This window comes from Peromyscus eremicus, chromosome 1 (genome assembly GCF_949786415.1).
Source record: "Peromyscus eremicus chromosome 1, PerEre_H2_v1, whole genome shotgun sequence".
Lineage (NCBI taxonomy): Eukaryota > Metazoa > Chordata > Mammalia > Rodentia > Cricetidae > Peromyscus > Peromyscus eremicus.
This window is the reverse complement of record NC_081416.1, coordinates 124,776,634-124,791,901: the sequence shown is the minus strand read 5'-3', so window position 1 is coordinate 124,791,901 and position 15,268 is coordinate 124,776,634. Positions and strand designations below refer to the sequence as shown.

General features: G+C 44.3%; 1 protein-coding gene across 2 annotated transcripts in view; it reads right to left on the bottom strand.

The window, feature by feature from the left end:
• Positions 1–386: 386 nt before the first annotated feature.
• The window catches only part of Chd2 (chromodomain helicase DNA binding protein 2), a 116,844-nt gene continuing 101,962 nt past the window's right edge, over positions 387–15,268 (bottom strand). For both annotated transcript variants that reach the window (XM_059272984.1, XM_059272979.1), the window contains 3 exons: positions 14,433–14,646; positions 9,012–9,255; positions 387–3,699 (listed from right to left, as the gene is read on the bottom strand). In XM_059272984.1, coding sequence (XP_059128967.1) covers positions 3,366–3,699; positions 9,012–9,255; positions 14,433–14,646 — 792 coding nt within the window. In that variant the 3' untranslated portion in view covers positions 387–3,365. The remainder of the gene's footprint in view (positions 3,700–9,011; positions 9,256–14,432; positions 14,647–15,268) is intronic.

The following is a 15,268-nucleotide window of genomic DNA, read 5'->3' as shown; positions in this document are numbered from 1 at the left end:
CTGGACAGAGGTGGACATTCGAGGCAGGCCTCCCCAGGGCCCCACCCCCACCTCCCACCCCCGAGCAGCTCAGGGCAGTCCTGCTGACTACCAGCTTTAATAGCTCCATGCTGTCTCATGAAGTGCACAGCTCTGGGCTGTGGCCTGGAGCTATTCAGGGACAGAAAACTATCTATAACTACCAACAAAACTGTAACTTAAAAACAAACTCCATCGATGAAGCTGTAAAGCGGTGTCTGGACACATGGCCATGCTACCAGCAAGGGAAGGGAAAGGAAGCATCCTCAAGGCATCTGCCTTACACGAGAACGTACTGCAACTGGTTAGCCCGATTCTAAAAATCCTTAGTAACGCTTTTTAATACACAAGAATCAAAAGTACAGCAGTTTTACAATGTAGGAAAATTTTAATACATACTATATAAACAACATTATTTACATCAGAAATCACTAGGACAGTGGCATTTTTCACAAATATAAATTAATTACTGTTTAGTCAACAGGTTTCAAAAGTCCACAAGTTTACAAGAAAAACCACCTGTTCCCAAATGGGTAGGGCACAGATGGACTAAAGCAGCCTGGACCCTTGGCATGGCTCTCTTCACCCGATACAGCTGGCCTCAGATGAGCTAGCAGACCACAGGTGCTGGGCCTGGACATGGCTCCTGCTGACAAGTGGGTTTTGGTCTATAGGATTTCAGTGTTGCTGTGTGTGAACACTTAAGTGAATCACCTTTGCTCTGCAAGGCCCGATGTAGCTGCCAGCCACACCAGCTCAGAACATCAGCAGCACAGTGAGAAATGTTTGCGTTCCCTTGGCGGGGCTTAAGGAATGACTACACAGGGTCCAAGGAAGGACCATGAGATTGGGCTCCCGCAGGCTGGCCAATGAGAGGACACAGTGATCAGCAGAGACGTCACCTTCCTTTTCTAGGGTCACAGTGCATCACAGTACTTCAGGCCTTGGCAACACTCTCTCTCTCCTCAAGTCCTGCCATTTCCTCAACATGGGCTGCCCAGCGCTAGGTCCCAGCAGAGCTCCACCGGCAGGTCTCCCGCCTGTGCAAATTTCCGTGTTAAGCATGTGATGCACATACTGGTTTAAAGCAAGAGGAATGCCTCCTTTCTCCCAACCCACTCTTCAAATACATTCCAACACCTAGAACAGATGTTTGACGGGAGATACTGTCATCTTAGAATCAATGTAACACTGATCTGGCCAACATTGCCTTTTGCTACACTTTATGGCACTTTAGTCCTGAATGTGAACAAAAGGAAGTTCCTTTTTCCTCATGATGAGACATCTTTGAGAATAACTTGTAACCTCTACCAACAAGTTGAAAGAAAGACAGACCTAGGGAAGTATGGAAAGGCAAGGCCCTCCAACTTTCACAGGGGCACCTCCTGGTCTTGCTGCACTCCCAGCACCTCAGAGCACAGCAAGCCAAACAGACTAGTGTTGATGTTATCAGCAAGAAGCTCCATCTATGGTTAACTTTTCACTGTGTGGCCAAAGGAGACCAGACTTTCGGCCTTCGACTGGGAAGTCATGGCAGGCCACCAGGCAGGAGACCACAGCCAGGAACTCCAGTGCAGTCATGCATGTGCATGGTCAGGGTAGCGGACCACGAGGATCACGACGGTGGTGGTCTACTGAACACTGGCTGTAAGGATGACTCCTAACAGCCAGGTCCAGGGTACTCTAAGCAGCAGAAGCAATGGCCCACCACAGCCATACCATGGCCAGATGATGCACTCAAGGACACCGCTCAAGCTTGTCTTGGGAAAGTCATTAATGGTACTGCCCAGGACGGGCCTCACCCTATCCCCAAGGGAGTTCCCCAAGAGCCGAATCCTGTGTATGTCCAACACAAGACTTTTCATCAACTCAGAATGAGCCTGGACGCTTACAGAGGCACACCATACCATATGTTCAAGTCAGTTTTGCTGTCTCCATCTAGAAAGACTTTGGATACCCTAACAATACTGGCAAGCTATACTGAAAGTGAGTAAAACCACAGGGCCGACCCAGTTATCCATACACTGAGAAGAGCCATTCACTGATGCAACCCACCAGCAGCCCTCCCCCTCAACCCGACCCAGTCTGACCCTAACAGGCCTCCTGCCATCTTACAGCTCAGCTACCTCAGGCATGGATGCTTGGGATTTGGGGAAAAGTTAACTAGGCTTATACTCTACAGATCGTAAAGAAGCAGGGTTTGATTCTACTGAATCCCAACTTGCAATGGCAATGTAACCACATCAGTAGCTGTTTTCAGGATTGCACCTCCACTGTCGAGACGTTTGGGTCTGTATAGCCTGCCGCTTCAAGCTGTGTAAAGGAACCAAGACGCAAGTGCCTTCGCTGACCCACTCCAATACTGAAAGCTCCCTGCTTGCTGGCACTACCACTGCCCACATCAGGAGTCCCGCCCCCCATCTGCATGAGTGCCCCACCCCTGGGCTCAGCAGCAGGTATCTCATCAGCAGGCCACCTCCATTTCCATCTCCAGGACCTGTGACTTTCCTTCTCAACCCAGGAACCAGAAACCCACCAGGGATTCCTAGTTCCTGGTCACAATACCCCACCTCCATCTCCACCCCACACCCACTCAGCCCACTCCCCAAACAAGTAAGACCTGGCACCAATGACCCCAAAGTCACAGTACTCTAAAATCAGCCAGAGGGATCCAACTTTCCCTGACAAAGAGGGAAATGGACCCCACCGGAAGACCAAACCTTTGAAATGTACAAAGATAGTACGGGAAAAATTAGTGTTGGCAGGTAGGAGGCCGTGGTGGAAGTTATTCCCTGTCTCTTTATCCCCACCCCACTTCACATAATGAGACCAAGCGTATCGTTTCTCCCAAGAACACATCTGAGGGGTCTACCTGTTCCCCTTTCAAGTCTTGCAGTGTGAAACCCGCCCTGTGACCTCCCACTTCCCATCAGCAGCATCCCCCGTGTCATAGTGAACCAAACACACACTGTCCAGCAGGTCCTTGCCCTGGTCACTCATGCTGACTCTAACATTCACTGACTCTCAAGACCCCCGAGGCCTTCCCAGGGAAGCAGCCCAATGCAGCTGGTACAGAAAGTCCCTCTTCCTCCGAGCACCCACGGAGGTGGGAGGCCACAGGGGCAAGGATGGGACAGGTGCCAAAGTGCAGGAGTGGGGGCCAAACCAAAGCAGCAGACCAAGGCTCCACTCCCTCCAGTGCTCCTTCAGCCGCCAGCTTAGTGGACTCGGCAGCAGCGCATCCAGACACTCCGCTCAGCAGCCTGAGCACTGGGCCCCGCTGGACCAGACCAAAACGTCCAAGTGCTTGATGACTCCTGCCACCTCTCCCCCGGCCGAGTCGTCCTTTATGTTTTCCGAACATTCCAGTTATAATCTGGGTTGTTTTTCTGTTCTAGTGACCTCTCCAAAGGAGACCTGTGATCCAAGGGTGACTTGGAATCATGGGGAGATTTCTGGGAAGGAGGTGAGCGAGGATCTGGGACCGCAGTGTGCAGTGAGGGCAGGGGCTGTTTATATTCCCCCAACTTGTCTGTGTGAAAGGAGCGGTAATGGTCTGAGGGTCCCTGGCCATGGTAACCCATCGCGGGTCGGTGGTCAGACATTCGTCGGAAATCCTGCTGGTGGTAATTCTGGGGCCTAAAATCGTCGGATCTCCTCCGCTTAGAGTCATGATGGTGCCTGAAAGAGATGCAGGGTCAGCTGAAAGACCAAAACCAAACTCTTCGTATCTCCCCATCTTCTGCTGGCATTTCCTCACGCACACATGGACCCAGAGACAAACGTTTACATCACCAGGAAACCAACACACACACACACACACACACACACACAGACCTGGAAACAGTCAGCTGTTTCACACATACTGGTAAAAGGCATCCTAGGAAATGACATACAGTCTTCAGAGCTGCAGTCAAGTGTGGACACACGTGGACAATCACTGATAGCTTTGTGAACTCACTCTCCCTTCAGGAAAACACAACTATAAACATTCCCCTATTTCTTCACCACATTCAGGAGAAAAAATACACAGAAACTATTTGTAAATTATTAATAGCAGCAAAACCCAGAATCAACCTAGATATTCAGTATTAAGGCTGTCTAAAACTATTTTACAAATTGGCTCACTCCACAAGGGACTCTCCAGCTACTACACATGCGGCAGGCTTACCCACACACCTAGACCCCCACCATACGAGTAGCCCAAGCCTGGCAGCTGCTTGCTAAGGACCACCAACTCCTTCTGGCTCCTTTCTCTCCAAACTCACTCACTCCCAAGTCACTCTCCACCAGGGACACTCATATCCCACATGACTCAGAGATCCAGAGTCCTACCAGCTGCCTGACTGGGACCCTCTAGTTGTCCTATCTGGCCTTTAGACCCAGAGGAAACTTGTTCCAAGCTCCTGACCAAGAATGAAGATACCAGGCTGTAGCAGACAAGCGAAAGACCTGGAACGGAGGCTGTAGCATCAAATACAAGACAAACATAGGATGCTTCATTTTCAACTCTGCTGTGAATCCTGAGCAATGTAAACTCCTCCACCAAAAGAAGAAAGATGACCTGAACAAAAAAGAAAATCTCAACCAAAACCAAACTACAGATAGACAAATGCCAACACAGCCATAAAACAAACACACACACACACACACATACAAAAATAAATAAGTAAGCAACATGTCTCCAAAAAACACAAATCAACAGTAATGGCTCCTAATGAAAATGACCTAGAAGACAAAGAATTTAAAGGAATGATTTCACTACAGGCAAACATCTCAAAGACAAAGATGAATGGAATGAAAAAGCCAATCCAAAATAGGAAAATAAGAGTTTGAATTGTTGGAGGAAACCCAAACTGAAATGATCCTGGAAATGAAAACCTCAGTAAGTCCTTTAAAATCCTCAGTGGAAAAGCACAACAGAAAGAATCGTGTCAAAAAGTCGGGACAGAAGACCGAGTAGAGGAACTGGATTTCTGGTAAAAGTCAATGAGAAAGTTGTACAAGAAAATATCAACAGAACATGGGAGAGTTTGAGGTTCCATTAAAAGACCTAACCTCCAAATTATGGCACAAAGGGGCAAACTATAGAGAAAGAATAGAGAGTATCTTTAGTAAAATCAGAGAAGAAAATTCCCCAAACCTAGAGAAAAGATGCCCACTCAGGTACAGGAGACCTAGAGGACATCAAATAAACAAGACCAGAAAAAGAAAAGGAAACAAGCAAAAAACCAAACAAAAAATGATATAGTACAGTTAAAACATTAAAAATACAGATTAAAGGATATTTAAAGTTGCAAGAAAGAATACCCAAGTCACCTGGGAAGGCAGGCCCATGAAAAAACATCTGACTGTAATAGATAATACTGACAGAAACCTTTAAAGCAGAAGAGGCTGGAAAGATGTTCTCTAAGTCCTGACAGACCCCAACTGCCAACCAGCCTACTAGTCTCAGAAAAACAGCCTCCTAAAATTGAAAGAGAGGGGCTGGAGAGAGGGCTCAGTGGTTAAGAGCGTTTGCTACTCTTCTAAAGGACCAGAGTTCAGTTCTTAGCACCCACATCAAGAGGCTAGCACCCACCTATAACCCACTTCCAGGGGGGATCCGATGCCTCTGGCCTCCTTGGGCACCTGCACTCATAAATGCATTGGATCTCTGTGAGTTCAAGGCCAGCCCGGTCTACAGAGCAAGTTTCAGGACAGCCAGGGATACACAGAGAAACCTTGGGGGGGGGGGGGAGGCCACAGGGGGTGGGACAGACTTTAAAAAAATAATTAAATTCAAGAAGAAATAAAAACTTTCCATGATAAAAAGAGACTAAAGCAGTGGTTCTCAGCCTTCCTAATGCTGCAACTCTTTAATATGGTTCCTCATGTTGTGGTGACCCCCAACCAAAAAATTATTTTCATTGGTACTTCCTAACTGTAATTCTGCTATTGTTAAAAATCATAACGTGAATATCTGTGTTTTCCGATGGTCTTAGGCAACCCCTGTGGAAAGGTCACACTAGACCCCTCAAAAGGGTTGTGACCCACAGATTAAGATCCCTAGACTAAAGGATTTATGACCACTAAGCCAGTTCTACAGAGGATATTAGAAAAACTGTTTCAATCTGAAGAGAAGGATAAATAAACCCAAGAAGTCAAGGAAACAAACAACGAATGTTAAGACAGATAAGGTGTGTGTGTGTGTGTGTGTGTGTGTGTGTGTGTGTGTGTGTGTAGCATCATTGTCAATGGTATTTTATAGGGCATCTAATAAATTACTAGGCATGGAAAGTACCAAGGGAATAGGTTACATAATGAGGTAAGCTGGCCAACTGAAACTGACTCAAATGAACGTTAGCAGATAAGGATACTCAAACAATTCTGACAGAGTCCAGCCAGTACACCATGACCTCAAGCAGGATAATATTAAGTACAATTTGAATTTCCAAAGGAGAGGAATAGAAGATGGCAACAATACTTGAAAAATATTGAAAATCTTCCAAATTTATGGATGTAATAACCCTACATATCCAAGAAACTGAGTAATTCCTGTGTTATTCAGGAAACACAAAGAAATATCTGCCAGGGCTGGGAGGCAGCTAAGTGGTAAAGCACTTGCTTAGTCCATTCAAAGCCCTGGGTTTAGTCTCTGTACCACAAACAACGGTGCAGAGGCAAGGAAGGCAGAGAGGCAGAGACACACAGCATGGGACACACAGCACGGGACACACAGCACGGGACACACAGCACGGGACACACAGCACGGGACACACAGCATACAATACACAGCACAGGACACACAGCACGGGACACACAGCAGGGGACACACAGCAGGGGACACACAGCAGGGGACACACAGCACGGGACACACAGCATAGGACACACAGCATAGGACACATAGCACAGGACACACAGCATGGGACACATAGCACACAATACTCAGCACACTCAGGGAGAGAGACAGTAACAGTCTATGAAGAGGAAAAAGGAGAACAAGGCCTTTTTGTCAGAAGCACACAAGCAGACAACAAAGGAGTGCCTCAAAGTACCCAAACCAGCAATCTAAAACCTTACACCCAGCAAAAACACCCTTCAAAATAAACACCTTTCACAGGTGTCACAGCCTCAGTGACAGAGAAGGCAAAGGACAAAAGCAGACCTCCACAGAGGAGCCGGACCAGATGAGGGGACACCAGGTGGTGGTGAGAGCGGAGCTCCTTCAGCTGAGGTGGCTAATGCAGGCTACTGGTACTCACCGAATGCACCTTCCAAAACAACAGCAGCACACTCTGAATTCACAGTACAGTCTATACATAAAGCTGACATCAGCCCGGGGAAGACCACGGTTGCTATGGAGGGCAATCAATAGCAGACTCTGAATTAAAGTCTGCTGAAACAGTGCTCTTCCCACACTTGCCAACTCACAAACTGGAACTGACTTACCATCTCACTAATGGCACTGCATGGCTGAAGAGAAGGTACAACTTCAAAAGGCTCTGACTTAAGTTATTGGATCCAGGTAGGCAAGGACCACAGGCTGGTACCCACCTCAGAATCCCTGCAGAGTGAGGGGCACACTAGGAAGTGCTACTGTTGACTCCATATTGTGTGCATATTCACATGTGTAGGTATGTGTGGACACATGTTCAGGGGTGTATGCACATGAATGTGAAGGCCAGAGGCCACCCTCAGCTATCACACATCAGGCACCACTCATCCTTTTAAAGAAATATTACATTAACTTATTCATCATTAATTTTGTGTGCACATACATGCCACCATATGTGTGCAGACTGAACTCAGGTCATCGGGCTTGGTTGCAAGCACCTTTGCCAACTAAAACATCTCACTGCCCCGACCTTGTTTTTTGAGACAAGAACTCTCACTGAGACCTGTAGCTCACTGATTAGGCTAGGCAGGCTGGCTAGTGAGTCTCCTAATGCTGCCTCTCCGAAATTTGCAGGAAAGTGGATGGATCTGGAAGGTACAATACTACACAATGTAACTTAAACTCAGAAAGGTAAGAATCAAATGTTCTCCCTCATACATACATGGATACTAGCCTATAATGTATACATGCACATATATATGGTTTAAGCATAGGAAAATCTACAAATCTAGAAGGTAAACCAAGAGAGGATATACTATGTGATGAGGAAGTATGGGGACATGGGAGAGGAAAAGGATCTGGGAGGAAGTTACAAGGGGAGAACAGGATAGTAGGAGGGTGGGAGACAGTGGGAAGGAGCACCACAGACACACTTTGGTCAGAAATGTCACTATGGTATAGAACACACTATACGCTAATCTAAAACCAAAAACACAAAAAGGTTGCTGGGAGAGCAGTGTCATTTTCTCCAGTGACGCAGCTACTCATAAGTTGCCCATGCCATAAGTAACACCCCACCCCATGCATGCAGCAACCACAGGAAAGCTCACTGGATCACAATAACAACAGACAGCAGGGTAGAGGGGAGGCCTGCTGGAAGAAGGGTCACAGCAGGGTGCATGGAGGGATGAGAGAGGGCAATGGAGTAAAATGACCAAAATCATATTTATATGCATTATAAAATTCTCCAAGAACAAAGTAATACTTTTTTTAAGGGGGTGGGGCTAGAAAGATGGCTCAGGTGTTAAGAGCACTTGCAGCCCCTGTAGAGAACCTGGGTTCAGCTCCCAACACCCACATGGCAGCTTACAATCTTTTGTACCCCAGGTCCAGACATCAACACAGGCTTCTGACCTCGCGAGGTATCAGGCCCACACATGGTATGCATACACACATGGGGGCAAAACATTCATACACATAAAGAAATACAGCTACAAAACACCCTCCCCTGCAGCATCCTGAAGCTATCCTGATGGCAGGGGCATGGGATCTATAGCTGACTCATGCAAGACACTCATTTTGCAGTCGACAGACAAACCTGTATAAACATCACCATCCTTCCTCCCATATGCATGTCTGGTCTGGTCAGACCTGGCCTCTCACACTGTCTACACACCTGTCATAATAGTCTCTGTGTCCCCGGTGGTCTCGGTCACTGCTGTACTGCTCATAAGGTCTCTTTCTGGACATGTTGTTAGGTCGGTAGCTTCCAGAACGGTGGGCATCCATATGTCTCCGGTCACCATAATGGTGATCCTTGTACCAGTGCTGCTCATATTGATGGTGCCGGTCACTGCCCCAGGGAGCATTGTTACCACCACCATAGTTGAACTTTCTTTCCCTCTGCCAGTCTCCTCGATCTGCAAGAAGAGAAATGTTTCATAACTACAACACACGGCAGAATTTACTGAAGGCTGACAGGTTAGAAGGAGCTTTATCGCTAACACGAGTAATGAATGAGTCCTAACATTTTCTCTGCTGCCACCAACTTCTAAGGCCAAAGAAACTCTATCCCCTCTGTCCCTGCTGAGACCTTCCAAACCATGGCTTATGTGTTTCATTCTTGCTTGCCCCAATGTGCAGCAGCCCCTGGAAATGAGACTCACTCAAGAACCCCGAGGGAATCCGGACAGTGACACTGCTGTAGTTTCACAGTCCCGCCCTCACTTACACAGCTGAGGTGCTTCAACCTTCTGATACGAGCTGGTCCAGCCTCTGGAGACCTCTTTAACTAAAGACTTTCCTTCCTTAGACCACAAGGAGGACTCGAAGAGCTGAGCCCGGGACAGGTAAGCCAGGGCACCACATTGAGATGGGCACCTCCTAGTCTGGGAACACCAGCTAAAGCTTCAACAAGTTTTAGAGCACCAAGTCACCTACTAGGGAAAAAATAATCAAAGAACACGAGACCAAAAATCAAAAGGAAAAAAAGCTTATAATGGGAAATAACACAAACGGTTTTGACACTGAGGAAGTTAATGAGCAATGATTTTTAAAAAACTGTAACGAGCTGGAGAGATGGTTCAGTGGTTAAGAGCACTTGCCGCTCTACAGAGAATTGGGTTCAATCCCCAACACCCACATGGAGGCTCACAACCATCTATAACTCCAATTCCAATTCTTTGAGAAAGAACCTCCTCTAACCTCTGTGGGCATCAGGCATGCACATGATGCATAGACATACATGTGAACAATACTCATACACATAAAATGAAAAAAAATAAATAAATCCCTGAGTACCAGCAATTAGTTAAATATTTTTTTTAGTTAGATCTTATTATATAGCTTTGGCTGGGCTAGAATTATGTGGAGACCAGGCTGGCCTTGAACTCACAGAGGTCTGCCTACCTCTCCCTCCCCAGTACTGGGATTAAAGGTGTGCACTACTTTGATGTAAGAGAGGGAGGGAATAAAAATAAATTTTCTTTTTTAAAAAATCTTGAAATTTTTACAAAAAGTCTAAAGGGCACATGCACAATCTATTGAACTGAACCCAGGTTCTCTGGAAGAGCAGTGCTCTTAATCCCTGAGCCAGCTCTCCAGCCCCAGACATAATTTTAAATATCAAAGTTTACAAGAGATGTGGGGGCACTTTGTGAGTTAATACCTTGCTATGCAGCCTCAAACTCGAAATCTACTGTGTGTGTGTGTGTGTGTGTGTGTGTGTGTGTGTGTGTGTACACAAATGGAATTCTAGAGCTAAAGCTTAGAAAGAAATATACTTCATCTTGATTACTGTAGAAAAACTGAATCTGTAAAATAAATCTTACAGTATGCTTCTATACTTTCTATATGCTTTAAGTCTTTTTCAGTAATTTTTATTTTATTCTTCCTCTAAAAATAACTTTTGCTTATTTTAACTAGTGAAGCAATAAACAATGAATAATCATTAAATTCAAACAATCTCCCCTCTATTCCCACCAGTCTTAAGGCAACAGTTACTACTGACCACACTTAACTTTCATGTCCTTTTCTGTTCATACAAGTACTTAAGTATGTATAAGGGAGTCCTTGGTTCTTCAGGAAGTCAAAGAGTTACCATAGAACCAGCAATCCCATCCCCATGCACCTAGCTAAAACAACTGCAAACAGGTATTCAAGCAAATATATGGATATAAATGTTTATAATAATACTATTCTCAACAATAAAGAAGGAGAAACTAATGTCCATTGATGAATGAAAAAGCATGGTACACCCATTGAGTGGAATACTACCCTTCCATAAAAGGGAATTAAGTATTGATTCACACTAGAATTAGGATGAACTTTGAAAATACTTTGCTAAGCCAGTCACAAGAGGTAGCATATTGTATATTCCATTTACCTGAAGTATTCAGAAATAAGTTAATTTACAGGGGTAAAATACAGAGAGCTACAAAGAGAGGATGGGGACTAGGTATAAAATTTCCATTTGAGGTGATAGAGAATTTAGGAAGGAGGCGGAACTATTATGCAGAATTTTGAATGTACAAATACCACTGGATGGTTCACCTATAAATGCTTACCTTTATGTTGTATGAATTTCACCTCAGTAAATTTAAAACTACAGACATGGATTTTTAATACAATATGATTATTGTAAAAATACAACATGATTACTGTTTGGTTCTTATTATTTCCCTTACTGTCTCTTCTTTTTTTAATTTTATTTATTTTTCTTTTACATCTATGAATGTTTTTGCCAGGATGGATGTCTGTGCACCACATGTATGCAGTACCTGTAGAGGCCACAAGAGGGACTCTCTAGAACTGGAATTGCAGATGACTGCAAGTCTCCATGAGAGTGCTGGGAATTGAACCAGGTCCTCTGGAATAGCAGCCAGTACTCCTGCCTTGACCTCCCAAGAACTGATATTACCAGCAAGTGCATAATGGCTGGTCTAGCCAATTCTCTGTAATAGTGGATGATATTGGGTACAGATGTCCTAATACTCAGTTTTCATTCTCCTAATTAGTGGACATTCCAGTTCTTCTAGCTTTTTGCCAATGTAATATTTAAACAGCACCCTCACATGACTATGTGTCCTCATTCTACAGAACAGATATCCAGACAAGAGAACTGTGGTCAAAGGGACTATATATTTATTCATTTCAAAATTATTTTCTAAAAATGACTAGACCAATTCCTATCCTTAATAACTAGCATGCATTTCTCCTTTTAATTACTGCTGATTGGAATAAGTGAAAACTTGGTTACCTCTCTGCCTTAACTTCCTGAATGGCAAGGGTGTTCATTCTGCCATATGAGCAGTTTTACTTTTCTGTATGAATTCCCTAATCCTTAATTTATATCTTTAAAAAAAAAAAAAATCCAACACATAGCTGTATTGAGGTTTTGAAGAAATCATTTTCTTTTCTTTTTTATTTTTTGGATTTGTTGTTGTTGTTTTGGCTTTTCAACAGGGTTTCTGTGTGTTCTGTGTGTTGGATGTCCTGGAACTTGTTCTGTAGACCAGGCTAGCGTCGAACTCACAGAGATTCACCTGCCTATGCCACCACCACCCAGCTTGAGGAAATCTTATACATACTTCAGGCTGACCTTGAACTCAGGACTCTCCTGCTTCACCCCTCTTGTTCTGGGATTACAGATACCACCACACTCACCTTTAGTTTTATTTCTACGTTTTTCTTTCATTCTTTTTTTTTTTTTTTTTTTTTTTTTTTTCCTGAGACAGGGTCTCTTTATTATGTATTTTTGGCTGTCCTGGACCACACTTTGTAGACCAGGCCGGCCTTGAATTATCAGAGATCTACCTGCCTCTATCTCCCAAGTGCTGGGATTAAAGGTGTGTGCCATCTTGCTTGGCCATTTCTCCTTTTTTCTAAACAAATTTCCAAAAGCTAATTCAATTTACTTTCCTTTTTCTTTTTTAAGTTTTGTTTCAAAAATTAAATTTCAAGTTTTTTTTTTAAATTAACAAATAAAAATTACATACACTTATTTTGTGTATATCTTAAAATACACGTTAACTATACAATGGCCGAGTTAACAAATGTTCTTTGTGTTTATGGAAAGAACATTTAAAACCTCCCACTGATTTTTGTTATTGGATGAATTATATCATTTTACAGTATGCGAATTAACATCTTGTGATTAACTACAGTCACCGTTTTGTACAGTTTCTCTCTTGAGCATCCTTCTCCCAACTATGGTCCCTTCCACCAGCAGCACTTCTCCACCTCTTATTCCCAGCCCCCCAGTCAAACACTGTTCTCTCAGATCCCCTAGGTTCAACTCTGGCAGATTCCACACACAGAGGAACCATGTAGCATTTGTCTTTCTGCACCAGCTTACAGCTCTACAGATGGTATTCTCTGGGCTCACTCACACTGTCACAAGTTGCAGGTTCACTTCTAATGGGTAACTAATATTCCTTTGTGTACATGTATCACATTTTCTTTTTCCACTCGCTCTTGATGGACACTTAGGTGGATTCCATGTGCTGGCTCTTGTAAATAGGTATTTGGCATTAATAAACCTGCAAGTTCCCATACCTCTTCAACATGAGATGCATACACTCAACCTGCAGGTCATATGAGAGTTCTATGTTAATGCTTTTAGGAACCCCTACTTGTGTCTTCTATAATGGCTGTGTTAATCTAACAACAGTGGTAAAGGCTGCCTTTTTCTCCACATCCTTGCCAAGACTGTGTTGCGTTAATAACAGCTATTATTAGGTGTAAAGTGGTGTCTCACTGTGGCCCATAATGCTGAGTGCTTTTCTTTATACTTGTTAGCCAATTACATACCTTTATTAAAACAAACAAGACTAACAGTCTCAGAAGTAAAGGACTTACTGAGGTACACCTGCCTATCTAAAGGTCAAAGGACAAGCCACAGGTCAACGTCCCTGACCCACCAGCAGCATGACTCTATAGCAGCTGGAAAATGTCCACTGGACCTAAGGTTAGGGTCTATTCCAGTGCAATTTGGGGACGTTCAATATAAATGTGTTTAGACAAACCTCCATTATTTACTGAAAAAGAGGTCGACACAGATGGCAGCATCCTGGATACATTCGTCCATAAAGAAAGTTTCTGCTACATCCTGTCTGGTTGGTTCCAAAAGCAGAATGCAATGTGGCCCTATGGGTAATCTACAGCACTCGGCAAGAATGGGTGCCCTCCTCTCTGTTGATTTAGCTTCAAGCTGTGAGCTGCAATCAATCATCTTCCTCTATCGCAGTCCCTCCCCGTCTGGAGTTAAGATCATCTTCCTCTATCTCAGTCCCTCCCCGTCTGGCCTACAACTGAATTTAGGGTGCCTAGGCAAGCCCATAGGACATTTTTTTTTTTTTAATTAATTAGTGATCATTCTTACACACAGGATGTGAACTGTTCTCTAAGTCTGCCCATTACCTTTCATGGTACCTGTGATCCCCTTACCTTAGGGCTGGTCCTTAATCTTCTAGATCTTATTTCACATTTTATAAAAACCAAGTACAGACAACAAGGTCTCAGGGAAAGTACACAAGTCCTTGGACAATGAAATGACTAGGGGTTTTGACACCTCTTTAAAAGCTATCTAGAGGCCTACCTGCATTACTAAAGTGTCTCTTGTTGGGGTGACTGTAGTTATCTCTTGGATGTCCATGCATCTGTGGACCATGGGAGGCAGGCAAATGAGGCTTCTGAGGATGAAGGTTGTGTGAGGTATGGGACTGAGACATCAGAGAATCCCGGCTTGAGCCCGAGGCCTCTGGTCGAAATGGTTTCTTACCACCAAGCGTATCATCTTTCTTCTTTTGTTCCTGGCAGAGTAAAAGGAAATCGAAGAGCTTAGGACCCTAGGCTTAATTCCTGAGAGCAGAATAAAGTCACCTCCCTAAACAGTTCCATCTTGTTCCTCTATACTTCTGAGCTGCCATTAATACCTTCTTACCAAAACCGCTTGTGAACTCCACTGAGACCTACAGCTCCAGCAGCCTAATGGGGTGAGCTGTCTGTGGACTCTGACCTACTAGATTACTGCAGAAAACCAACCTCCACTAAGGCCCCGTGAGAACACACTTGCCACAGCCAGGAGTCACTGGCCACAGCCTATCCCTACACTCGGCAGACTCCGAGGACTCTCTTGGCTACACAAAAGCATGACTACTACATTTCCGAGGCTAGCTAGAGTAAGAACTACCTGCTGTCAATCAGGAGGAGTTACTACAGCAAAGTCCTCAAGCTGGACATCAGACCCTCAGCTATACCACTCCTTCATCCAAGTAAGATTCTCAAAATAAAATTTTACAAGTGTAAAGTGACTTAAAATCTAAGTAGGAGGGAAATGACTATAAATAATTTGGTCCATATCTAAGTCTTTTGTGTATAAAGAATAGAAAACAAATATTACTTGATTCTGTCCTTTCTTCATTTAGCACATTA